The following is a 27,564-nucleotide window of genomic DNA, read 5'->3' on the forward strand; positions in this document are numbered from 1 at the left end:
TCATTGAAGCCTTTGTTGACATGAGCATGGCTGATGGGATGGTCTGTGATAATTGAACAGGATATTCGTGAGAGCACTTTGCCTCCCCTGCAGCACCACAGCAAAACTTCAGGTTTCAAGGGCAGAGTAAGCACATCGCCCTTCCCATTTAGTAGGGTAACACAGAGCTACAAGTAAAGGCACATGAAGGACAGGGCAGTGAGCACAACATCACCAAGGGCAAGTCCTGCCTAACTAATGTAGTGATTTTGAATGATGGAGTGACTACACCAGTGAACAGGGGAAGGGCCACAAATGTCATCACAGATGTCATCTATCTGGATTTCTTTAGGGCCTTTAACACAGTCCCCCATGACATCCTTCTCTCTAAATTGGCAACATAGATTTCATGGGTGGATTCTTTGGTGGATGAGATATTTGTTGGAAAGTTGCATCTAGAGGGTAGTGGTCAACAACCTGGAGTCCCAGCAGACACTGATGACAAGTGGTGTCCTTTAGGAGTACCTGTGGGGACCAGTGCTATTTAATGTCTTCCTCAGTGACACAGACAGTGGGATCGAGTGCACCATCACCATGTTTGTAGACAACATCAAGCTGAGTGGTGCGGTTGAGATGCCTGGAGGATAGGATGCCCTGTGTTCCCATGGAGGGAATGGGGTTGGAGCAGGATGCAAGCTGCTGCTTCTTGTGCAAGTGATTCTGGAGACCTTGCATAAGCCTGGACTCTGGGGAGTCTCAGCAGCTGTCTGGCCTAGATCTCAGGGAAGCAAGTCTGAGCAGTAAATTAGCCTCTGTCCCTTGCCTGCAGATAGATCAAAAGCAAATGTGTCCAGCTCTCATGAGAGCAAACACTCTGAGCCACCAGAGGTTAATAACAATTCCCTGAAAATTTTTGTGGAGTCCAAAACTAAGCAAGCAAGCCAAAAAAAAAAAAAAAAGAGAGTGAGAGAGAAAAGGTGGGGAGGGAGAAAGATTGATAATTCTGGGTTTAATTACCTGCTCATGGTCAGCAGACCATGAGTTTCAGAGTCTGAATGTACTACTTCAATATAATCCACATAGCAGCAACCTTCCTTTTCCAAACTGACCCAAACCAACCACATAGTTCGAGCTTAAATAAAATTTCTCTTCAGTTCAGTGACATCCAAGGTTGCATTTCTGTCTAAGCATATCTGCATCAGAAATCACATATTTGAATGGAGTCTTCTAATCAAAGCATAGTTCAAAGGTAATTTTTCACCTGTTCCTTTTGCTGAATTTCTTCAATGCAAGCTATATTGGGAGTAGATTTATGCTGTTAGCTTGGATACCTTCCTGCTTCCTTTCTAGGCTTCGATCCCTTTATCTGAATGTCTGCTGTCTGGCTCCTTCTGGAGTGACACACATATTTCCCTCCAAAATGGAGATTGGCACAACTGACAGTACAGTTTGCACCAGGATCCAAGCTCAAGTAGGAGCACAGATGTTAATTGTGCCAAACACCCAAGACCTTCAACACAGTCCACAAAGACCTTGTGTCCTCAGTGCCCTCATACCCCAGAATATGCACACACCTTGTAGCAGCGTCAGGGTAGTAGATGACACCACGGTGAACCACCAACTTGACAGAAACAGTGACAAACAGAATGGAGAGTCGCAAAGTGGGTGAGGGGAGTATCATGAATTTATTGAGAAGGCGCGCTGGAAATATCTAAATAGGTGTAGCTTAGATTATCTTCTATCATCCATCCATCTGCCTGACCATCATTATCTTATTCCATAAAATATAGGGGAAATTTCCAATATGTGAGAGGATCTTGTAGAGAAAAGGGTGGAAACTCCACTGTTGGAGGATTTGAAACTGGAGAGCTGAAATCCTGCTAGTTATACCCTGGGGAACAATCCTGCATAGGACTTCAGAGGGATGAATTAACCTTTTCTTTCTCAAGGGTGTTTTAACCACCATCACTATAGTCATCCTGGGAAAAAAAGGAACTCTGTTTGTTTCCTCACCTTGCAGACAGGTTGTGCTGACAGGTGCCATCCTCTAGCCAGGTGCCTTCACACCATTTAACTGGGTTAAAAAAAGCTGTTCTGTGTGTTAAATTGCTTCCTCACTTCACAAGGCGTGAAAACCTTTTCTCTCTCTCACGTGTCCATGTTTCACTCCTTCTGGGGAGACAGCTGGTCTTTTTTATGCTCCTTAAATGCTGTCTCTGAGACAAATCAGGTCATGTAGAGCCAGACCAACAAAAGACACTGAGGTGACTCAATCCTGTCAAATCAGTGGGAGTTGGGTGCCTAAACTTCTTTGTGAGTCTGGGCCCAAGTGACCTTGAATAACATCAGTGTGAACATACATTGTGCTCTAGTCAGGAATAGAGCATGGGCTGAGATGCACCTTAACCCCACAAATAGCACAGGTGATTAGTTGATTCAATGCTAGTTCACCTAAGTAACTGAAGGAAAGATTTCCACACGTACCTTAGCGTAGGTGTCATGAGAAAGGAATGACTTTGGGCCCCTATATCTTTGCATATGGAGAACACAACTTGTTTGTTTGTTTTTTTAATAGTTGGATATCATATTTCCCTTGGGTTGTGAAGCAAATTATTGATAACTGGTCCAATGGATGTCCAAGCTCTGGCCAGTATTGATGCTTTCTCTGGTGAAAGATGTGTAAGTCCTACATCTGGGCTCATAGCACACAGGTTTCAGAATACTGGGAGATAGCAATGTGTATCAAAGGGCTCTGGGATTCAGTGTCACGTTCAAGAGGAGTTCCTAACTAATGACAGAAAAGAGCAGGATACCAGGGTACTGGCTGATGGTATAGCAGCCTGATCCTGGGATGAACATTAAGGAAGTTGATACATGCTGTACATTGGAGGGCAGAGAAACACCAGGTAAAGGAGAGCTATGGAGAGGGGCAGAGGAGGCCATATAATATTCAAGGACCTTTTAATGGAACAGCAAATTCTTTTTTGGTCTCTCCATCCCAACATTCAAAATACAAAACTATATGTTTATTTTTCCAAGGCCAGGCCATGAGGTACACCATGAGAGACAAGTGGAAAAAGGTCAATCAAGGACCAAAGCACTCAGTCCCCTCCTTTCTTTGCCTATATGTGGCTGGAAAGCACATGGAACATCTGGGAAACACCTAGTTTCTCCATTTTTCCTTTCCTGAAATACCAGCATGTGAGACATTTAAAAGGACCTGGACATTATAGTAACACTTTCTTAATTGTTTGCCATAATCTAACCCCCCTGTAAGCTGTGAGTTTGGAGACAAAAGGTGAAAAGGTGGCCAGAGATTACAAATCTTGTGGTCATGGCTCCAGGAAATTTCTACATATCTAGTACCTAAAAACTAACCTCTGCCCTACCTGTGTCTTAAACATTAATTTCTTATCTCCCACTCTCTCAGCTATGTGATAGCAAGGAAAATCTCACTTACAGGAACAGTCTGCCTGGGAAGGGATGTCCTAGAAACCTGGAGGTGTGGCAGACAAGCAGATGGAGATGGTGAGAGGATCATCCCTCTAGGACTAGAAAAATGCTGTGGGCTGTGTAGATTGAGACATAAAAGCCTAACAGTGTGTTTCATAAAAACAAAGCTTTGCACAGTGTCTTCAGTGGCTATGTGAAGATGGTCCAAATAAAAAAATGGACATTTGACCATGTGTGTCTTTTTATATATCCATTTAGCTCTGTATCCACTAACCTCAGTGATTTCCAGTCCTTCTGCCATTATAGGATCTATGATTTATTTCACACTAAGTGAAACAGAGGACATTTGTTTTGTGTAAAATGGCAATACATTGCATGTACTCTTACAATATCACGAATATGTCAATATAAAGTATTAGTATGAGTTTACTTTACATATAAGTGTGTAAATGAAGGGGGGATGTGATGGAATACTAATATGTGAAACCTATCCTTGCCAGACCTGGTTCCTATCTGGGAACTCTAGATTCCATACAAACACTAGTAATAATAGTAACTTTATTCTAGCCACAATTCTACAACCAAGATGTCATATACGCATGGATGATAGATAAGACAGACAGATTCCTTATTTTCCATTGACATGCTTTTGAATTCATCCTTGCAGGGCTGACTCACCCTTTTAGCCTTCCAAGGAAGACAAATTGCTTTCCAGGAGCTTCACTATATACAGGTTATTTTTGAGCGCTTCCTTAATTAAGGTTTATCTGCTGTGCACGTAATCCACAGATAAAAAGCCCTTGGTTTTTCTTTTGTGTGAGCAGAAGTTTTCCCCCAAACGACCTGTTTCTCACCCAACCCATTGTTATACAACATGACACACATACTGTATGGATACCCTGTCCTACCCCAGAAGCAGCTGCAGGCCAGTAGCCTGAAAAGAAGTCATTTTTCATGACTGGGATGCTTTCCTGTGGAAGGACTGAATAGAAATGGGATTTCTGAGGACCCAGTTGGCACAAACGATTAGCACATTTCTTTCATCCATGATCTTGAACTCCACCTCTGCCCTAGTCTCATGTTTCTTATTTGTGTGTCTGAAATTATGCTGAAAGCACCCTGTTGGAATACATTTTGCAGTTGCAAAACTTGGGATCTGGCAAGGACTCAAACAGATGTCATCCCAACTGGAATAAGAGGACAATGATGTAATTGGAATAGCAGAGGAACCTTTTAACTCTGTTGTGCTTTAGGTGCAGGTGAGAAGTTTTAGTCTGACCTCTCTTGGCAGAAGTGCTCCCCCATTGCCTGCCAGGTCAAGGGCTGGCTGGCAGGTCACAGCTCTCTCTGCATATTGAGGAAAGGAGCTGCTCCGTTGCTGACCCATGGCCTCCTGCCTGCAGTGGGAAGGAGATAAGCCTTCACAGGGCTACATAGCCCAGGCAACAGGATAACTCCTCTGAAGTCATAGAGTCAGACATGCAGCAGACAAGAATTCCTAATAGCTGTCCTGGTTGGTACAAGAGGTATGTGGGACCTTAAAGCAACAAGGCCAGTGGCAAGAGAGATCTCCCTTCAAGTGGCGAGAGACATCTCCCTTCAGTCAATGGTTTTCATCTTTGTCTAGGGATTAACAATTTTGTCATATTCTCTCATGGTTTTGCAGGAATCAGGCATGGAGACTGGAACTTCAGGGTCTTGTAGTTATGTCTAAATTGTCTTTCCAGCCCCCCAATATTGTGTGCTCCTTGAGACTAGCCACAGTCCTTAGGGAGACACAGTCAAAGCTAGCACATCTAAGTGTTATACAGTGCTATAAAGGAGTACCTACTCTATCTTCACGTTGCTGTGGCTACGGTGTAGTGCCAGGATACTCAAGATCTCCTTAAACCAGCTAGTTCAGGTATTAGGTTAGGTTGCCACAGCAACACAGGACTTACTGCAATCTGCAAACTTGTCTAAGGAACAAGATGGATGAGCCTGTGTGAGCTCTGCAGTTGGATAGTTTAAAGGTACTTCCAATTTGTTTCCAACCCTCTTGTGCTGAAGTAGTCTGAAAAGTTTACCCCAGATGCTGAATAACACAGTGTCGAGTTAGCTATGCAAGAAAAAATATGAATACATGAATGGTTACAGCATGCTAGTGTCTGCATCGTCTTTGCACATAACCTTCACCTGCTCTCTGGCAAGCTGAGACAAACATGAAAGATGACTTTCCATACAGTGTCACTGAATGCACTTGGGGAAGGGTAGACATAATGCTCAGATGGGCCCCTGTGGTTGGTGCAACAACCATTTTGCCCCTGGGCATGGTCAGGAGCACGAGAACTCCTTGTGCAGAATGCGGCATATTGATCTGTTACCTATTCATTCACAGGCTTACACCCACTGCAGAAGCACCTGGTCTCAGTCTCAGACTTCCTGCTGTGTACAGACCCTCTGCATCTGTGGGGTGGCTCTTCTCCTTGATGATTTGGGACTGCTCATTCCCTGGCCACCCTACCCACTCCAGGAATGATCGGCACCAGTGGGGTGGAGGATCCTGTGCTCACTGGGGACCCAGGGGAGGTAGTGGGTACCACATGTCTGGCATGCCAGTGGACAACTGTTTGGTTCACTGGCACAGCTTTGCTCACACGTGTGTGCCTGACCCTACCTTGTGCTGTGGAAATGAACTCTCTTTCCCAGGGGTTGTTGCCAGTGTGGCCAGTCCTCTCTCCCGCTCTCCACAGACATGATGTTTGCAGTGGTATATGTGCATGTTGCAGTGGCTTCTTCTCCCTTCTTCCTGCCTCACTTTTATTGAATGTACTTATAGGCTGCCCTCTCTCTCTGCTCTTCTGCTCCGGAGCCTTTCCCCAGATGGCACATCTTGGTTGCAGTGGCCAAGGCAGTGGTTCCCTCTTCCCATCCAGAGTAAACCTTCTATCTTTCTCAGCCAGCTTGTTTTCTTTGTTTTCTGACCTGAGCCAGGGTTGGAAAACAGGTGCAGACAGCAAACGGGCCAGTGGCTCGGCTTCCAAGTAGGTCTTTTGAATGCTTCCCAATGGGAATATTAATAGAACAGTGTCCTTTTATCAATATGCAGCTGAGATGTTACTTGCCCAAGGGCTGCTAAATTATTGGGGTGAAGAATGGTATGTCCTGTAGATTCAGTGGAAGTTTATAAGCTGAGCATTATCTCTCTGCAGCAGACCAGCATAAGGCACAGGCTCTGTTTTGGTCCCATTTAAAACTCTAATGCACGATTTAAGTCTAAAAAACATGGGGAATGCCTGTTCTTTGTTACAAAGCTGAATTTCACCCAATAGTCAGAGAAATAATAATAGTCTGCTGAAATTGGAAAGACTGATATTAATCTGCCTATTAATCCTTCAGTGAAACCCTGAGCGGAGAGCAAAGCCAAAGTGCTTGGAGTGCTTGCAGGCAGGGTGTTTATGAGGAGTATATCCTGTGAATATCTGTGTGTGTCTGACAGCACATAACTGCAGTGGGGAGGGCAGCAATACTGTTCTCTGTTGGCAATCCTGAGCCAAAAAGCTATAAAAGACAAAGCACTTGGTGTCATTAGAGTCACACACCTGTGAAACAAGATGTCATTAAAAAGAAACACAGAAGGCAAAAGTGGATTTGGAAGGACTGTGAAAATCCCCCTCGGGAGAGTGTTCTGAAAATGATTAGGGGAAGAAATTGGTGTATTTCAAAATGGATGGGAAAACAAATCATGGGAATAGAGGCAACCCATCTGGTGCAAGCATTTCCACACAGCCAAGATGCTCTCAGCATTGCTGACAGAGATGATGAGGTGCTTTAAATTCCTTTTACAAACCTCCGGCTGGAGGTTTGGCTGGAGACCTAAGTCTGTCCAGCCTTAGCATGAAATCAGAGCCGCCTGGCTCCAAACCCATACTAAATGGAAAGGCTGCTTTGAAACTTGTCGCAGGTTAGCAGGAGGGGAAGGTGGGACATTCCCAATAAAATCAGTGATACATCTGGAGAAATCTTATCTCCCTTTTTCTCCTCTGCCCTCCTCCCTTGTTCTTCTTCAAAGGTTGAAAAAAATGAGGACGGAGACCAAAAGATCGAGCAAGATGGCATCAAACCAGAAGATAAAGCTCATAAGGCAGCCACCAAAATCCAGGCCAGCTTCCGTGGACACATAACAAGGAAAAAGCTCAAGGGGGAGAAGAAGGGAGATGCCCCAGCATCTGAGACTGATGCTGCTGACAAGAAGGAGGAAGGCCCTGCTGGTGGAGCAGCCGAGAACAAAGAAAGCGAGGCTCCCACTGCCACAGAAGCAGCCGCCGCTGACAGTGCCCAGCTGGAGGAGGGCAGCAAAGACAGCAGCGCGCCAGCAGAGGAGAAAAAAGGGGATGGAGCCGCTGACACGGGCTCAGAGCAACCAGCCCCACAGGCTGCCACTCCTGCTGCATCCTCAGAGGAAAAGCCCACTGCTGCCACTGCCCCCGAAAGGGAAAGTGCCACTAAAGCTTCCACTGATAACTCGCCGTCCTTGAAGGCTGACGAAGCCCAAGACAAAGAGGAGCCTAAACAAGCCGACGTGCCTGCTGCTGACACCACTGCCACCACCACCCCTGCCGCAGAGGATGCTACTGCCAAGGCAACAGCGCAACCCCAAATGGAGACAGTGGAGAGCAGCCAAACCGAAGAGAAGACAGGTGAGTGAATGCCTCCTTGGGGAATGGGCCTCTTCAGAAATGGATACCTCCCTTGGTCTGTTGGGGATGCAAAGTTGGCCAGCAGGAGCTGGTGCAGGGATTAGACTGAGAGTTAACAAGGGAATTCCCTTGCTGGGTTTTAGGGGTGGTGGGAGATTAATTTTCTTGCTTAACACCCTCTTCCTTGCTTCCTGTCAGCTATTAGAAATATTGCACCTCCTGTCAAAGTTCCTGTTCCTTTAGATAGGTGCCATCCAGGCCTTTTTTCATGGTGGCAGGAGAGTGTCAGCCAGCTGGGAGGCTTGGAGGAACTGGAGAGAGCTCCCCAAGCTCTGCATATGCTAAAAATAGTGATGAGCTCAGACAGCTCCAGTGGGGCAGCAAAGCAGCCTGAGCTGATATCAGCTCACCGGAGGCTTCTAACTTGAGCTGAAAATCTCACAAGACCACATCTCTCTCATACTGCAGGAGGCCATTTAGCCTTGCTGGTGGAATGGTCAAGAAGGAGTCAAAAGAGTCTTTCTTCCATCTGCTTGTGAATGGGTGATATTCTTAGTAGAACCACCTTCTAGTCAGTAACATCATTTTATCAGTAGTGCTTACAGTTTCATCCACATCAATCCCTCGAGCCTCTCTGCTTGGAGAAGCCCATGACAGCCATGCTTGCATGAAGCTTTTAGACATGTCAGCTGGTTCAGACTCATATAGTAAGAGGATCAGGTGGGGAAAGGGAAGATTAAAGGCCCTGACAGCTCAGTGAGTGAGGACAGAAGAGAGGGTTGAATGCCAAGAGTCACTCTAGGAGGTGTTTTCAACTCTTTCACCTTAGAAGGGGTGAAAAGTTTCAACAGGCAAAAGTGGGCATTTTGGACAGAGGTATGTTGTTTACAAACCATAAAGAAGAGTTCATTTTGAATTGTAATACTGAGCTGGGCAGAAAACGAATCAAAGAACTGAGAATATTTTTCTTTCTTGTTCTTTACTTTCCTTATTTTGTCAAAGAAAAATAACATAAACAACAACAAAAAAGGTTAGATTGGGTAGACACCACATGAAAAGCAGTTAAGAGGCCCTGCCAAGCAAAACTGACCTCCACATTTATGAAACACTCAGTTGTACAGGGAATTCTGCATTCATTAGCTTTTTGGGGGAAAATGTAGCATAGCATCTTGATATTCATAAACAGCCTGATGTCAATTTTAGAGAGCCTCAGCATCCAGTCTTGTACTTATTGATGTTTCTCCATAATTTCACTTGGTCCACTACTTCTCCTCCACAAATTACAACACCCACTCTCTAATTTGACTTTCAAGCTTCATAGCTAACCCAGGGCTTCCAGCTACTGTATTCCTGATCAACAAAGTGGAGGCATAGGAAAGAACAGATATGCAAAAGGACAGATTAAGTACTGGGAGAGGAACTCATGCAGATCATTTATGATTTAAGGTATGGGCAAGGGGAGCAGCCTTCAAGAATGTGAGTCTAAACTGATTGTACACAACTACAAAGAGTTGTTGGTTTTACCTCTGCACATTTATAAGTTCCTAGAAATAAGCCTTGAAATTGCATTGTCCCTGTTGGCTTTTTGGTCTCCAGGTCTCCAGCTCTTTGTTCTTACTTTGTGTGATAAGTTGAGTGGAAACATAAATGTCATGTCATTTGTGAAATATAATTTGGAATGCTGCATGCTGTACTTGTGTTGGTTTTATACTTACCAAAGGTATAAACATCAATGGCAAAACCAAAACAGAGTGAATCAGTGTTTTGGGGTCCTCTTTACAGAGGATAATGAATGTTAATTACCTTTTATTTAAGGCTTAGTGTTGCCTTATTCCTAAACAGGAATGATTCTGCTTTGAGTTAGCATTCCATTTTTACTCAGATTAATCTGCTCTAATGGATAGAAGTAGGAAAATTATAGTAGCAGGCTACTTCATTTGCTTAATTTTACCTGTTTTGAGTTGCCACTCATCAAAGAATGGTTTATTTCTATGCAGTGTTCTGAATAATTTACAGATTCTTCCCCATGCTCTTGTTGGCTTTAACATCATTTGAAGTGGCCAACCATTCATGGCCACATTATTTGAAGTGGCCATTTAAATGTATGCTTTAATATGCATTTGCACATGATACTATTACTTATGTAAATATCTATCCAACAGAATAAGTTGGAAAATCTACAATCAAATATATATTTAAAAATGAGTTTTCAGTGGTTGAGTGTTAAAGACCAGTATCTGCATCTATTTATACTTATTCAGTATGCATGCAGTAATACTCAAGCTTAGCAATGTTTGCAGAAAGCAAACAGGAAAGGTATGTGGCCAGAGTCAAGCTGATAGCCTCTTTAAAATGTTAATGAATATAGATTTTTTTCCTGAATTCCTATTCTAGTATGATATCAGCCTTCCAGTCACAAACCCGAACAGCTGGCTAAGTGTCCCCAGAGTCATTCAGGAAAGAAATGCAAAAAGATTAGATAGTCTTCTTGTCCATCTCCCTGAGGATGCAGGGCTGTGCTTTGCAATACACTCTACAGCACAATAGTAAGAAGCTGCTACTTCCTTAAAGAATATTCCTCTAAAGAACATCATCACATTACAAAAGTACCCACAGACAGGAAATATTTCCTTACAGAAAGCCTGTGTTTTCTTCTTTACTATCTTCATCCTATTACTCCCTCTCATTTCTTTAAACCTCTCTGTTTCTCTCCTGGTACTTACTCTTTCCATAGACTTAAAGACATTTGCCGTGTCTTGACCTTTCTCCTAGACATCCCCCAGCAAATGCAGCATTGGTAGTTGCTGGCATGGCTGTGATGGTCATTCATGAAAGAGGGAGGGCTACCAAACTTCTGCCACTCCAGCACTCATGCAGCCCGGGGACAGATCCTTTTTCAGCTTCATCAGTCCCCTTGGCTTTCAAAGGTCATCTCTTATCATTTCTGTGATCGAAGACTGGCACAATAGTGTGCAGTGTCAGGCAGCCAAAAATAAATCAAATTGGCTCCTAGCCAATGTCATCAGTTGGCTGGTTGCCATGGCACGCTTGACTGCTACTACCGCGAGGTGTGCCGACCGTGCTACTTCTGTGCAGCGACGTTCACCTGCCTTGAATTTTACTACAGTGGCTGTATTGTGTTATCTGTGAATACCTTCTCCAGTGCAAGCATGAGCAAAAGGCAAGGGCATTTAATTTATATCCAGAAGAGATTTTTGCCTTTGTCTAAGGGCCGGACAAAGAAAAGAGAGGAATAACTAGCCTGATAAAGACGAGCACAGTTTTAAATGCTTAATATTTAATGTTTCTGAAGTGGGGGAAAGATGGAGTGGTTCCTCGTACCAGTGAGTAGTTCCCTTGACAGGGTTCAGCTCTCCTTGTTATTCAGTTCCACGTACTATATCTGTTGGTAATGGCTTAGGAAATGGCTTCAAGCAACTGTCCTGTATCCAGTGTTAGTTGGTCTGGAACCACAGGCATTTCCAGTTGTATGGTAGGGCAGTTTCTAAGCAATCCTCAATGTACCAAAAAGTAGACGGAAAAAACAGATGAATTCTAACCTGAGTAAGGCATGAAAAGAGTCAGTGGGCTTTGTTCAGTGGCAATGAAGGATTGATACAAGGACAATCTCTTAAACCTCTTCACAGTTTTTGGTGGATGAATAGCATGGCAAAAAGTTGTCTTCTCATCTGAGCTTCCTTGTCAAGACTTAAGTTTATAGGTTTTCTTGTTATGATCCAACCTTTGCCTCTTTGTATTGGTATTATGCTTAGAGAGTCTTGCTTATATGCCAATCTACTCAACAGGATAAAATTCAAATGTGATGGGGGCGAATTTATACATTGCATATGGATGAGGAAGTGAGACTTATTTTAATCTAGGTTTCATTGGCTTAAATCCAGAGAGTCTCCATCAAAGTTACCAGAAAGAGTCTATGTTAGTGCAGCTTTGAAGTGAGATCAGCATCCAGCATAGTAGACTATGGAAGAAGATGGGCTACTATGTACTTTACGGGGAGGAGAGGAGGTGAATGTCACACAATGTTAAATTCTCTTTGTACTTTCACAAGTTTTCGAGTTTCACCTCCAAATTTGGCTGGCTCTTACATCAAAAGCACTCTCATTTTGTCAGGTAAGAACACAACAAAGCCCAGGAACGTGAAAGAGTAAATTATGCCTAAGGAAATAAATGGATCTTCTTTTGTTGGGAAATGAAGAAGAATGCTTTTTCCTGGTCGATGAAATAGCTTTACAGTGGAGAAGCTTCACAGCTGAAATGAAAATCAGCCAGGTGACAATTGCTTTGCATATAAGCGGACCAGCAGTTCCCCCCAGGGCCCTGTATCCTGCAAGCAAGGAGCACAGGGAGGCACAATCTTCACTTCATTTCCTTAGAGGAAACAAGTCCCTATGGATCCTTTTTCATGGTTTAGAATTGAATCAGTTCTTTGTTTTCAGTTCAATCACCATATTGGTGAAAGGACAATACTTGCTGCACTTAGGGACCTCTGGCTGTATAAAGACACTGTCTATTGTCTTGTACCAGCTAGAAGGTACAGCCTAAGCAAGAGGATTGCAGTTGTATGACTTGGAATTTCAGTGTTGGCCCATGGGTAGCTGGCATGAGGCAGAACAACCTCTCTGACATTCCTGTTTCATGGAAGCTTATCTCTGCTGCTGCACCTGGCAGCCAAGGAAAGCAATGCAAATACAGTAGTCTTCCCATGACTGCCCCAGAGGGAACAAATCTAAGCAAGGATGCCAGCATTTTCTTGTCTGCAGTACTACTCCAGCAACAAAGTAGGAATATAAATACAATTTAGATTACTTGACACATGCTGGAGTATGAAGTGTATGTCTAGTCCTCAGTTGCTCTTAAATTTTTAATCTTTGCGTTGTGTCTACATGGGTATAAGCATTGTGTAGGTATTTCACAGCCAGGTTTGCATTGGTGCAAATAGCCATGTGAGGGGCAGGGTCAGAAAAGTGGAATGTCACAATTTTCCTACACACAGCATGCTACAGGTGCAGGATTTCCTCCTCTGTTGCAGTGAAATACTGTCTCTTGTCCCATGTGTGCCTCAGGTGTGCTGCTTCCTAATGAGGTGCAGCTTGCCCCATATAGGTGGGAACTGTACTAGTGGGATAGTGGTGAAGCAGCACTTGACCTCTTTTAATAAAATCTTAGGTGACACTAAGCATATTTACTGATGAAAAGGTGTGGACTGACTCTGGATAAGGCCTCTTGAGGAAAGAAGGTTAACCACTCCTGTACCAAAGAGGTAACAGTTCTTTTGGAGCCTCAGTAAGAAATGCATGGACACTCAAAGCTGGTTTACTGGGTTATTTTGAGAAGGGTGCAAATTACAGAAAGGGTGACAGCAGTCTTTCATCCTTTATGATTCTGGGAACTGCAGCTCTTGCAGTATCAGACAAGCCCCTCCTCATTGATCATGGCATGCTGCACAGAGTTCCTGTTCATGGAGAGGGTTGGCCAGCCTCACTATTTTTCTCATCTTTATGGTATTCTTCCAACAGAACAAAGATATCAGCCTTGAGCCTATACAAATCTGAACTTTCTAGATGATATATCAAGGTTTACACTCTTACACATCTTCATAGGAAGGAGCTCCTATGAGCCATACATACAGATGATACTGTTTAGGGCAGTGCATAATAATGTCATGGTATGTGCTCATGTTGTATGGTAGTCACTCATACTAACATGTGGCTCTCTACAGCCGAGACCAATGGTTAAACTCCACCTAGATTTTGCTCAAAATCACTCTCTCATTACAAGGTTTTTCACGGAGGCTCACTGCATCTGCAGTCAGATCATCTTCAGAAAATGCTCTGAAATCTCTACATGGGAAGAATGCTTTCTGCCATAAATGACAACTAAAATTTCTCCTGAGAAAGGCTCAAATAGCAGACCAGTGAATAGTGTATACAGACAATGAAATTTAGGTGGTGACTGTTTGCTGTATCTGCCAGAAGTGCTCTGCACTACTGCCAGTGTCATCTCTTTACACTAGGATCAAGTAGGCTGTACTTTTCAGATAGATATAAGCTTGCAGAGTATCAGCTGGGATTTACAGCTCCAAGGAGCAGAACTTTAAAAGTAGCAGTACTGACTCTGTAGTACAGATGGCTGCCAAGTGCAGAGGAAGAGGATTTGGAAAGTTCACCAGGTCAGCACAATCAGATTAGTTAAACATTCCTCAAGAGCTGTGTTATACGTGCATTAATACTGGATTATCAATGCCAGTGCAGTGATCACTTCCAATCTCCACGGAAATTCCATGGACTCTGGCAAGGTGAAGTTGTACTCGCAAGGATCCATGCAAATAACTGGTAGAGAAACATACAAGTTGCCAAAACAGGTCAGACCTAACATCTATTTATTGTACTTCTCACAGTAGCTAGCAAGAAATGCTGCTATGGGCAGATCTGGGGTAAACTGCCTCTCTACTACTAGGGCTCATCACTGTCCTCTACTGTCTAGGATTTGGTTTAACAGGTAAAGCATGATGATATATTAGCATCTCTCTTTTGATGCTAATATAACTGCAGCGTTATATCATGTATATATATATTTATATATGTACATATATATATATATATAGTATCTGATTGACTAAGTGTAGCAGCTTCCCCAAGTCCAACCAACTGTACAATGCCCATAAAGTTCTGTGACAAATTGGCCACCACTGCCTTAAATATGTTTCTGTACTTGTGCCACATCACAGAAAGAGCAAAAGCTCCTGATAGCCCTAATTTATGTAATTGATTATTGTATATAGCATCATATAATATGCATTTATGCACAGAGGGCATAGTACCATAGCTCTTGCTGTTCATCTCTTTCATGGAGAAAACAAAAGCAGTGCTTTCAGTTGCTTTTTTATATGAAATTACTCCTATGTTTTTAAGATCTTTGTTGCTTTTCTCTGCACTCCCTTTAAATCTGTGAATCTCCTTTATGAGATGGAGCGACAGATACTGTTCACACTAGTCCAGAAAAGGCTGTACTTCTATACACTTATTTCCAGGAAAGCAATATTTCTTTCTTTTTCCTTCTCATCCCACTTGTTATGCACAGCAACATCTTTGCCTTTTGAAGACAGCTACCCAGTGAGCACTGATGACTGCAGTGACTTGGGAGTTCTCCTCTTTGTAAAGACACTGCCGAAATATTTTATTCAGCCGTATGATGATCTGTGAGACTGGGGAGTGGCCAAGAGAGCCAAGGAAAATGTAAGCAGCGGCAGAAGGCTTACAAGTCAAGCCATTGGCATCAGCTCTGTGGAATAGTTTACACCTCCAGTTCTGGACCTCCAGTAGACCTGTGAAAGACCATATTACAGCTGAATTTGAACAGGTCTCTAGACATAAGGTATTTCTCAACAGTACACTCATGCTTCAAGCTTGACTTAAAGAAGGGCTTCCTTATTCCCTAGCTTTCCTATCTGTTTGTGTTAAATGTCTTTCAGGCAGAAAGTAGAGGAGACACTTTAAAATCATGTGCTTAGCTGTTCTCTGAAGGAGAGTCCAGTCTGGTTTTGTGGGTTACCAGAATTGCAGCTTTCTTTCTAGTTCTGTATTCCCCGCTAAAGGCTTCTTTTACATGTCCTTTAGCTCTAATGGCCTGTACCATGTAAAGAGCCTTAGCTGTATCATCACCAAATGTGAATGTGATCTGTGGAAATGTTTCTTTTTTCTTTCTGTGTCCTTAGTTACATCAGTGTCAGCATGGGACACTGGAACAGAACGGAAGATCTCAGCTGAGGTCCTGGCAGTCAGGAGTCCTTGTTGGACACCTGCCCTTTGCAGGGCTGAGAGTAGTCAGGAAAAGAACTATGGAAAGCTGGACAGTGTCCAGAGATGTAAAGGAAAATGTTCTTCCCCTAATGACCGGAAAAGTGAGACTCAATGCTTCATGCAAATAAGTCTTAGATAAAGGTCATAAGGTCCCAATTATCCACTGTTCAAAGAACCACACACTTTCCAGCTGTACCTTGAGGCAACAGCAAATGAGTCCTCTTTTCATTATGAAAGAAAGCAGAAGGTGGAAGACACTATTCAGCCTCTCCATCTTCCTTCAGCAAAACACTGTAATTGGGAATGCTATTAAAGATAACCAGATATTACCTGTAACCTACAGGGGTTAATGAAGAAGAAAATCTCTCTGACATTTGGACAATGCTAAAGTGGTGGAGTGCTACAGAACCATAGCTGACAATGCATTGCATGTACCGGGAAAGGGATAGGAGAGCAGCAGTAAGAGCTGTGACCATTATGCAGAGGATTTCCCAAATTTGACAAAGCTGTCTTAGCAGCTGTGAAGAAATATTTCAAGGACCTTGATAACCATTTGACTTGATAACCATTTGAAGAGATGGAAGATGGAATAAGGTAGAAGTAATTTAAAGTTGGGGTGGTGGCAAGAACTTTTAAAAAGTACTTTTTAACTGGAGGCATGCGTTGATTTGGAAATGAGAAAAACCTCTAAGAGGGAGGTGTGAATGAAAGCTTGTGTAGACTAGGTCCGTAACTAGACCCATAACTAGGTCCATAACTCCATAATTTGTAGTTTTCAAATGATTATAGGACTCCATTCCCTTATTAGTTGTGGGCTTAGAAATGAAAGGATGTGTATTCCAGCTTGGACATCCTGTGTTACCTACTCTACTTATGTAAGGCTAGGATTTCACCTGTGATTTCAGCATCGGTGTCGCAAGTAATTCAGAGTAATCTTCAGTGCTGAAACAAGGGATATGCCAAAGGAGACCAAACTGTGGGATGGAGCCTGCCCCACTGCACTTCAGAAAGATGTGTGAGCTGAAGGAGTCTGTGGTCTTATTCTTAGATCTGCTCACAAATGGTCTCACATATGTTTCTTCCCCTGGAAGGGACTCAGTGCAATATTGTTATATTGGTCTTCTGCTTTCCCTTGTTGTCAGAAGAGATGGAATTTATAGGAGCAGCAATTCTGTCTGGCCCTTTGTCTGCATTCTCAGTCCATTACTCAATTGGTACACCAGAGATCCAGATGGTAGAGGAAAGTAACTTCTTTATTGCCAAACACTGAGCAGGGAGTGTCACCTAGATCTTGCAACTCCGTGCCACACCTGCTCAATCCTGCATCTGTCCCATGGAACAGCTCCTGTGTTTAGCATGGACATTCAGGGTGCTGCAGGTTTGCAAGAAGTGAGACTGGTGGGTGTTTGGAAGATGCCTCAGTGGTGCAAACAGTTTCGGTGCATGCCTTTAAGCTTATCCTTGGGGTTGAAGGTATGTTGCCACAAAGCCATCCCAACACTGCTGCCATGGCTTCGTTGGGAAGACTTACCAGTGTGGCCAAACATGGTGCCAGGCACAGGGACTGAACTTGACATGACACAACCTCTCCCAAACACACCTGAGGCTCACCAGGAAGGCAGAGGGAAGAAATGCACAGCACTGCTGCTGAGCAGCAGACTTTGGTCTCAAGAGACACTAACCCAGTACTGTTCACTGCACTCAACAAAGAGAAAGTGAGAAAGAAAATGTGTCTTTGTCCCTCAAGGTAGAAAACGTTCTTCATGGCTGAAGACAAATGACTGTGAGAAAGATGAAGTCACTGATTTTTACATCAAACAAGGAGAAAATTCCAGACACTCCTAACTAATGTAGCATACAACTACTTCTTGTCCTCATTTCCAGAAGAACACATACACGTGGTTCTTCCAAATGGAGGAGTAAAGTCTAGTTGCAGTTCAAATCACAACCACACAGGGCTTCTGAGTCTGCTGGACTGGAATTTTTCTGTGAAACTCTTTTTTTCATTAAAGAACCCTTTAATTTTTCAAATGCAAACATAATATACCAGTACCAGGAATTATGGGATTTGTAGATTAAAGCAGTAAGAGCAACCTTTACGTGGTTTTAAAGTAGCTAGCCTATCAGGGTTGGCTACTCCCTGAAAGAGACAGAAGACAAGGTGGGACCATGCCTTATGCTAGGAAGCTAAAATCCATTGGGCTGCTGGACAGAGTTTCCCCTGATCCCTCCTGCTGGAGCTATTCCACTTTTTATAAATAATTTATTATTTGCTGGAGCCAGGATGTGGAGTTTGGTCTCCCCTATTCCAGATGAATGCATTCACCACTAGTCTACAGAGTCCATGTTTTCCTCTGGCCCAATGAATATTTAATGACTTATGGAAGTGGAACAGCTCCATCAGGAGAGGAAGAGTAAGAGAGACATGTTCATTCATGTGGATATCTCACAACATAGCTCTGTGACCAGCAGGCAAGACCCAAGCCAAGGACCTTGGCAGCAAATAAAATCAGCTGGAGGACCAGGGGAGACAATATGAGCACGAAACGCTGGGGTGCCACTTCCTACGTCTCAGTGCTGTTTCAGAGCAATTTCAGAGCAGCTCAGGCCTGGTGAGTTCATGCATCGTACAAGGCCCTCTTCTTGTTACTGCAATTGTCAAAATGATGGAGCTCAAGCCTAAAGTATGGGCTGTTCCACCTTGGCCAAAAACTTAGAAACTCTGCAAGTGGGACCTGTGGTAACTCACAGTCTCTGTGGACCTGTGCAGAGCTGAGCTTCATGGCAGACTTTGGCTAAGCAGTGAGATAGTGAAGGAGCAGCTGCTGCTTGGCCCTACAGCTGAGCCAGGGCTACCTTGGCTGGAAGTGTTAGCAAGGGACAGCCAAAGCAGTGCTGAAATGCCTTTCAATGAGGGAGAGAAGCTGTGTTTTTGTAGAGTAGCTCAGCAAAGGGCCATCTTAGCCGCCTGGATACTTTTTCTGCCAGAGTGGGCAGTACTGAGGAGCTTCAACTTTTCTGTTGACAATCCAGACAGACCTGCTGCTCCGCAGAGGTGATGCAAGCTGGCCATGGGACAACTGGTTCTGCTCAGGGCATTGGGCTGCCTCTCTGTGCCCCTAGGAGGTCTCTCCAGCATTTGCAGCTGTCCCACTGAATGCTCTCATGTCAAGGCCGAATTCATTAACCGCCTGATTGAGTTGTTATTGTGAAAAGCCAATTAAACCGAGATGGCTACTGTGGGACAGTCACACTGGTTCGCTTGGCGCAGCACTAAGAGAATTCAAAGACTGGGAAGTCCCTCTCAAACTGGGAGAAATGGCTCTAAAAACCGGTTAAAAAAAAAAGAGGGGAAAAAAACCACAACGAAAACCCCTATGACCCCCCAAAAAACAAAAACCAAACCAAAACAAAAAAACCACCACCAGACCACTAAACTTGTCAGATCTGAATTAAAATCAGAATTACTGATGCTAGCTGCTGCCACCTCCACAGGGAAGAGTGGTGCTGGCAATAAGAGCACTCATGAACAGTTTTGCAGGTAGCTCCTTGCTTCCCTCATGGTGTGCAGCTTGGCTCTCTGAAAATGACCAGTGCCAGGCTCAGGGCTGCTCTACACCTCCTTTCCCCTAGAGGTGACCACTTACTGAGCAAGCATCACCACACAGCCCAACCTCCCATCTGAAGTCAAACTGTGACTTTTTACCTCCCAACCCTTAAGCTTTCTCATGGATACCCAAGGGATGAGGCTACAAACTGAGGAGGATCTGGCCTTTGCAGGATGATCTGGTGAAAGTGTCCACCTGCCCATCCGGTTTTGCAGGGCAAGTGCTGTGACCCGTGATCTTTCTGTCCATGGAGGGCTGTGATTAAACAGTCCCAGACAGGGGATTTCTAGAAGATGGGAGGATTGTTCTGCACCAGTAATGCCACTTTGTCTTGTCTTGAAGTGGAGATTTCCCCACAAGTGCTCTTAGTTCAAAATGCCTCTGCATGTGTCTGGGCTCTCAAATCTCCTTCTGTTGAAATGAAAAGCAAAGGCTCCCAGGAGCTTCATTGGGTACAGCATGAAGCCTGAACTGCCTTCTAGAAAGCAGTGTCGGTGTTTCAGTGCCCATTCTGCATAAAACACATTTGGGATTCTAAGGGTGTGCACACCAGCTGTGCTTTTGAGAAGTATTAGTAATATCTTTGATGCAAAGAGCTGGTGTTGTTGATGTTGCAACTGCTGTAGACAGTTATCAAGAAGATGGCTGTGGAAGGCCTGACAACAGGCACTTAATTAATTTCAGAATCCAATTTACAGAGCCTTGGTGTATGATGATGGACAGAAACAAACTAATGATCTCTAAATGAAATTTCTCCTTCATTTAAACACAGAATGGGAGGATGGCAAAGGGAAGAAAAAGAGACATTTTATGTCCTCTCCTTGATTGTAATTCCCTGCCCTCAGCTAGATCAATATCATTTCTGCTGGAGATGGAGTCTGCCTCTGGTTTCCATGGCAATGTGGTTGTTGGAGGCTTGCAGGCTCCATGAATCCCCAATTTATCAGTCTTCTAGGCCTTAATAATGGAGACCAGCAGTCAGGCAGCTTATGAATGGCACATGTCTTTTGGGCTGGGGGAAGGGAGGCAGGAGCGTGGTTTGTAGTAGGGGCTGCAGCAATTTGTTTTCCTGCCACCGGCAGCTGAAGGGGGAGGAGTACAAGGGGAGGAGCAGTGCATTAATTCTGGATGCACTGAAGGAATTTCTAGACCATTTTGCTGCAATTACGGAAGATTTCCTCCTGTCGTTTCTTTTCTCTGGACAGCTTTGCCGGGGAAGGGGAGGAGAGCAGCCTCACAGCTGGTCCTGTGTAAAGAGATGGGAGCTGTAGGTGGAGAACCCAAAGGCTCTATCACTCCGCAGGTTTCCTTCCTCTTCTTAACCCTCTTTATTTCAGGATCAGCAGTGCATGAATGCCAGCAGTCTGCCACAGTTTCAGGTTCATTTTTGTCCCCCTACTGATCCTACCACAATTGCCAGGCTGATCAGCAGAGCTGTAAGATGGGCAGACCTCTGAGGACCTGATCTGTCTGTCAAACTCCTGTCACTTGCTGTGCTATTCTCTGTGCATCTGCTAGGCCTCTCCAAATCCAAACCTGCATCCCCAAATGCTGTGGCTTTCCTTCCCTGAATTAATTACTTTTCTAGGAATGTCCTGGCTGTAGAACAATCGCTATCAGTCACTTCAATGAGGTTCAATTGGCCTGTATCTACTCAGGGTATTTTCATTTCTTCTTATCTTTCCTCTGATTTTCCCTCTATAATCTCAGAGGGTAGTCACTCTAAAGAGGCTAAAGAATAAATGAGTGTCTCTTACAAAGACTTTGTTCTTCTGTCCCTTCACATGCCCTCTATTTCTCAACCGTCATCCAGAACTTAACCCAGCAAGGGAGAAAAGATGGGTGACTCAAAATAATGCAGTTGCATGAGATGGGGACATCCTGTTTTCCAACACATATGCCAAGAGCAGCTGTCAACTGTTATATTCCACAGCTGGAAGCAAGTTAAAACCTCTGTTCAAGCTGTTTGAATCACAAGGTATTTAAGGAATTCAAAAGAGCACCCTTTCTGGTCTCCAGGACCTGTGTGAAATCAACATGGGCAGGGGAGGAGAAGAGTAAAGAATATCTTATGGGTGATTTCTTCTTAGGTTTTCCTCAGGTGAAGTAATGAATGCTTTTCTTCTACCTGCCTTCCTGTGATGGCTCGGGGAGTATTACTGAGATTGCTGCACCTCCAGTTTTGGATTGAAATTAGGACTTCATGGAATTTCACAAATAAGAGGCCCAAGGCATCACACCTATGAAAGTGTGGCTGAGTGCAAAATGGCTGGTTGAGGTGCTGGATTGAAAAGCCAAGGTGACTCAGTCTCCTGGGTACATCGCTGGCTTTTGTGTGACCATAGCCCAGTTCTTCATACTTTGCTTATTCTAAAATGCAATTAAAAGCTTTTTCTTTCTTCAGTGGGGTGCCACAAGGATAAAATACCCTCATGATTGTGATTTAGGCTATTGTTGAGGTGACTAACACCATATAAATACTTACATTGCTGGCTGCCTGTAGCATTCTGGGAAAGTTACAAGGGAGACAGCTCTTGATGTTCACAAAGGTGTGGGTTCACCCTAAATGTATGATCTGGATATTATATAGTGTTATATCTTATAGGTCTGATACAAACTTGATATTGTATCTAAAAAGACCAGTACACTACCTTGCTGGAAAGTCAAGCAGTGGATAATGAAGAATTGTGGTCTGAGTGGCTGCAGAGGCATCTTTGATTCTGGGTCACCTTTTGTGGGAGATGGAGGGGCTGGTAGCTTGGAATCACTCCTGGAGGGAGCCTTTCTGGTTCATCAAGGCAGCTGAGCAACTGATTGTGCATCAGATCAGCTCTGACTCCAGCTGATGGCTGGGGAGATGCTGCACAAGTCACTTCTCATTTCTCCCCTTCAAGGTCCCTGGCTGTGAAGACCATGGAACATTGGTAGGAGTCTGTTGAGGTCACAGCACCTTTTTGCGTGGTAGGAAGCCACTCAATACCAGCGTAAAACATCTGCCTCCAAGGCACTCTCATCTCCAAAGAGCTCTTTCACCTTACCTTTGGCCACTGTACTATGCAACCTCGCACTTGCCCACCACTTTCTGGTGCAATAAAGCATCCCCACAGAAGCATTGTGACAAATCACACTATTGGCCAGGTGGGAGCACCCTGTCCTCCCCGGAGCTGCCTTTGCTTGTAGCTGTCAGAGTGACTGAGAGTGGCATTGTTAAAGAAGATCTCACTGTCTGAAAACCAAACCACTCTGGTAGACTTCTTCCAACCCTAGCTAGATTGAAATTGCCAAGTTATAGGTACAGTACATGGGAAGTTTGGGACAAAAGTGCTGGTAATAGGCAGCAATAGCTGAATAGTCAGCAGTATGACTGTCATTTTCCTCAGCCTCCAGGCCTGGTTGCATCCATGAATGTGGGAAGGAAATGGCAGTGGACGAAGGAAGAAGAGCCACTTCTTTCCCATTCTCCAGGAAGCAAAAATATTTGCAAATGTAGCTGTAACAGAGTTAACACCTCAAATTCACAAGGAACACCCTCCCTTTTCTCTCCCCACCCTCTTCTTCCATCTCTCCCATTTCTCTGGAGACCTCACTGCTCCCTCCTGTCAGCCAGAGTTGGGGAGTTTCCTGGCAACCTGGCAGCTGGTGTCTAGACACTGTGAAAGATGCTTTGCATTGGAGCTGCAAGCCTGACTCCCCTCAGCACCCCCTCCCCACTGCTGCACACCCTGAGCATCTCTCCCACCACTCCTTCCCTTTCCATCTACTATGCACATGGATGCCAATGCAGGGTTGGATTTCCACGGTGGTGCTAGAGGAAGAAAGGCATGAGGTGGGATGAGAGGGCGAGGAAATCCCTAAGCCACTGTCTCTTCAGCCTGACAAAGCGCAAAGGCATTTGGGGCGACAGAACTGGGGCTGGCTGTCCTCTGAGGATTTAGCAGGATCAGAAAAAGAGGCAGCTGTCCAAGCTTGGACAGAAGTTATCAGCCATGGGACTTGCAGAAGTTGTTTATTTTTCTCTCTGCTGGAGCAACTGAACCATTCATACATGGTTCTGAAACAAAGATGAGGTGGTCTAGGAATAGGAGGCTCAAGCTACTGCATATTGTGTCCATATTAACTGTTTTGGTTTAACCTTAACAGTCTGCTTTGCCTGCTTCTTTCCCTGGACCTCCTGCCTGCTACTTGCACTGGGGACATTCCTCCCCATCACGTTGTTGCAGGGTTTGCCAAGGGTATGCAGATCTCCCAGGTGCCATGTGCCCACCAGGACCTCCAGGGCTCACAGGAACCAGGTGGTACCCTGGGTCTGTCTGTAGCAAGTGAGAGATTCACCAGAGGTCTGGGAGAAGTCAATCCCCTGGACCAGACACAGTCACTCACCTGAAATATCCAATTTCTTCATTTCTCAGTGTTTTGCTGGGGCAGTGTAAGTCTGCCAGTTTTCAGAAGCAGTGAGTGGGGAGGGCGTAGGATTTTAGCACTGCATATGACGCATCGTAGGGCTGACTGCAATGGGCTAACATGGATCAGGAAGAGAATTGTGTAAGCAACAGCTCTGAACCTGAAGTGTGTCTTGTTTCAGCAGTCTCAGACCTACCATCGTCTGCCTGGAATAGGCTTCTGGCTGGCTAGAAGGACAGATGGATTGGGACAGATGAATCAAGCTGTGAAGCCTGGATCCAAATCTGGATCCAAATGTCATTAAAACTAGGAGAGGCTTAGGTCAGGGATTTTAAATGGAGCCTTCCAGTGCTCCTTACCCTCCAAAAAAAAAAGTCTCTAAGCAGAGTCATCTCTGGGGCAGATGAGATCTCCTTAAAACAGGACAGGAAGACTCAGATTAGTATTTGGAAGCAAAGTGAAGACCGGATGAGGAACAGGTTTTCAGATCCATCTCTGCCTAAGCTGTAGTTGGCAAAGGACAGAGAAAGGAGGGAGCATGAAAAAGCTAGAGAAAGAGCAGTGTCTGCATAGATCTGGGTAGTACTTTAGCATGAATGTACAAGAGAGTTCTAGCTGCACAATCAATATCAGCAATAATTATGCAAACAGAGAGAGAGAGCAGCAAAAGCAAAATCCCTGTATCTATATTAGAATCCCATAGTGTTGTGCAATTTCTCTTCTCTTGGCATTGACTGTGGTAATTTAAAGATCTGCAGTGGAACAGAGACAAAAAGGAAAACAAAACCCAAGCCACCAGCCACAAAAGAAATGATCATCAGAGAGGTTGCTGCTACTATGGTCATAAGCTGATGTCTGCTCTGATTTAATTAATCTTGGCAAGTCAGACGGGAGCTGGGCAGGTCCCAAGAGACAGTGTTTTACCCGGAAATCCACTCAACCTAATTTCACTAATGTAGGGCAGTGGAGGGACTTGGAGGGGAGCCTGCACACTCAGCCATTAGAGCACAGCGTAGGCAAAGGCAGCTGGAAGTACCACCATCCAGCAAAACTGCTGTTTGCGTGCCTGCTTCAGCTTTACAGCAACCAGAGCTGCATATGTTCCAGGCGTTTGCTCCCCAGCAGGGCTCACAGACATGACTCTCACCCTTTCCAGGAAATAAATGGAGTGCTGAGGAGCAGGAACTCTCTAAGACCCTATTTCAGCAAGGATCCATGGTTCATTCCATATTATTACTCTTCCATGGGCAAGGCTGTTCCCTAGCAGGTGCCACCTGGAGCTGTAGGTATGAAGCATCTCTCTGACACAGGCCCTGCAGCCAGGAAGCAAACACATATCAGCCTGTCCCACCATGCTGTTTTATCCCTTAAACAATTCTGCAGTCACAGCTTAAGGTTTATCTGAGGCTGCCCAAAATGTTTCTCAACTTGGCTGATCCATCCAATGTGCTAGGTGGAAGTGAGATTGGTGGCAGCTCAGCTCACAGATGCCTGCCTTTTTGGCAAAATTATGCCATGCTATAGGATGATTTGGACTGCAGCGTAGCTTTCCAAAGACTGAAAAAAGCAAACTAAAATCTCAAAATTGTGTCTACAGGGGTGGGACCACAGGACTGGAATAACCAGGAACAGTGCAAGTGATGACTGGTGTGCATTAAGACAACTGTAAGGGTGATGATTGCAAGCACAAACTAGGTGGGGTTTGTTGATGGTTTGGGGTTTTGGTTTTTTTTAGCTTTTTGACCTAACCATTCTTGCTTTATCCTTCAGGACTGAATTTCTTTTTGGCCCATCTTCAGGCTTGTTTTGGTTTATATTACAGCTCTGCCTCCCCTCCTGTTCTGTTTCCTCCATGTGTGCACATCTTGAGTTCTCATTTTGTGAGTTTGGGTCTTTCCTTTTGCTCTGTGGCTGGAATGCTCTAGGACAAATGTGGATGTCTCCACCTTCGCTTGTTACAGATGTAGATGTTCCCAGACTGCAACTCCTCTTGTCCTAAAGTAGGTATCTAAACAGGACAGGTTAATAGAGTCCTAGAAATGTGATGTTTATTTCCACTAATTAGAAGGGAAGGAGAGAGTAAGAAGATCAGCTAGAGATGTCTCTGTGTACATGTCTGCAGTTAGGTGAGATGCCTATCCCCTTTGACCTCAGTTTTCTCATTTCATGGTCTCACCATGAGCATACTGATGCTGCTCAAATCCAGACTCACCTGAAGAAACAACTGACTGCTGTTTTGTCCCCTGCTTGTTTTGTCCCTTGCGAGGACACAGGGGACTCTGATCTTGCAGAAGGAGATCTCACAATGCTGACATGTTCAAAAGGGAGACAGCTTTAGATAGGTGAAAGTTTGGCTTCCCAGGATGGAATGCTTTTGTTCCTCTAGCAGGGGACAACTTGAATTCTCATCTGCTTTTTTTTGTCAACAAAGTGCAAAGTGAATTTACAACGCCAAGGCTGTGCAGTTCTGTCTGTATAATGGTATCTGTCCACTACAAACCCACAGGTGCAACAACCTAGAGTTCAAAAAACTGGATGATAAAGACTAGTATTGGATAAAAAGCAAAGTAAATAATATTCTCTCTGATGTAAAGAATCCCCAGGATAGCTATCTACTAATCTCCCCAGGGATACCTTGCCCTCCTTTGCTGGGACACTGAAAACTAGGCTGGAGAAAACCCCAGAGAACACACTGCAGAAATTGCTTGCATCAAACAAACTGGTGAGTCAGATAAACTGTCTCACTGCTTGTTGTGAATCAAAAACTGCTATTAACTTGCCCTGATGTCAGTGGGGTTGTGATGCATTGCTCCCATTCCACAGAGCGAATCCTCTTCTTCTTACTGACGTGGTTTAGCGGTGCCACAGCTTGAAATTAATTTTTTTTGTGCTGAATTCTTTATCCTTCATGATATTGCTTCTTGCTAAATTTCATTACTGTATAATAACACCAGGATGCTTCTTTTCCCCCATCCCAGAAATCAATGAAATACTGCTAAAGCTGCTAGGAAATGAGACATGGCTTAGCAGGGTACAACAGTACATAGAGTATTTCCCCTTATTGCTTCAACACCATGCAAGAAGAAAGAGGGAGAGTGATTCACTGAATTTTGTGTGATAAGTCCTATTCAAAAAGCTAGACTTATTTATACTTGTGATATACACATTCCATCATTTGGTTTGTATGATTCCTCTCTCTTCACTTGAATATGTGGTGAAGTGACTTTAAATTGTTCCTGCTGCTCCATGGCCTCAGAATCAGTCCAGGCTCTTTCATCCACAGCAGAAATCAGGGCAGTTTCTGGGCTGCTTCAGCATAATGTCATCTGCCTACCACTGTCTGCTCCCCAAAGAAGAGTAATGGAGACAGTCAGGCACCTTTGTGCAGTTCCTCTGCCAGCCAGGGATCTCTAGGCACAACGGGCACTCCCTGGAAATCAGATTTGCCACTGTGGTGAGTTAACAGGGAACAAAACATGGCAGGAAACTGTGTTTAAACCTGCCTGCTTATCAAGCAAGAACAGCATGGAAACACTGAGATCTACCCCACAGCACCGAGGTTGCCAGCTCCCCCACTTTGAGTGTGACCAGATTTCCTGCCCATCCCTCCAGGACAACTGTCAA

The 27,564-nt window shown here is 44.4% G+C and overlaps 1 protein-coding gene across 1 annotated transcript in view; it reads left to right on the forward strand.

The window, feature by feature from the left end:
* GAP43 (growth associated protein 43) overlaps window positions 1–27,564 on the forward strand; it is a 59,169-nt gene that overhangs the window by 22,868 nt on the left and 8,737 nt on the right. Inside the window, exon 2 of the mRNA XM_027653575.1 lies at window positions 7,484–8,111. Coding sequence (XP_027509376.1) covers window positions 7,484–8,111 — 628 coding nt within the window. The remainder of the gene's footprint in view (window positions 1–7,483; window positions 8,112–27,564) is intronic.

This window comes from Corapipo altera, unplaced genomic scaffold (genome assembly GCF_003945725.1).
Source record: "Corapipo altera isolate COAL_440 unplaced genomic scaffold, ASM394572v1 61, whole genome shotgun sequence".
Lineage (NCBI taxonomy): Eukaryota > Metazoa > Chordata > Aves > Passeriformes > Pipridae > Corapipo > Corapipo altera.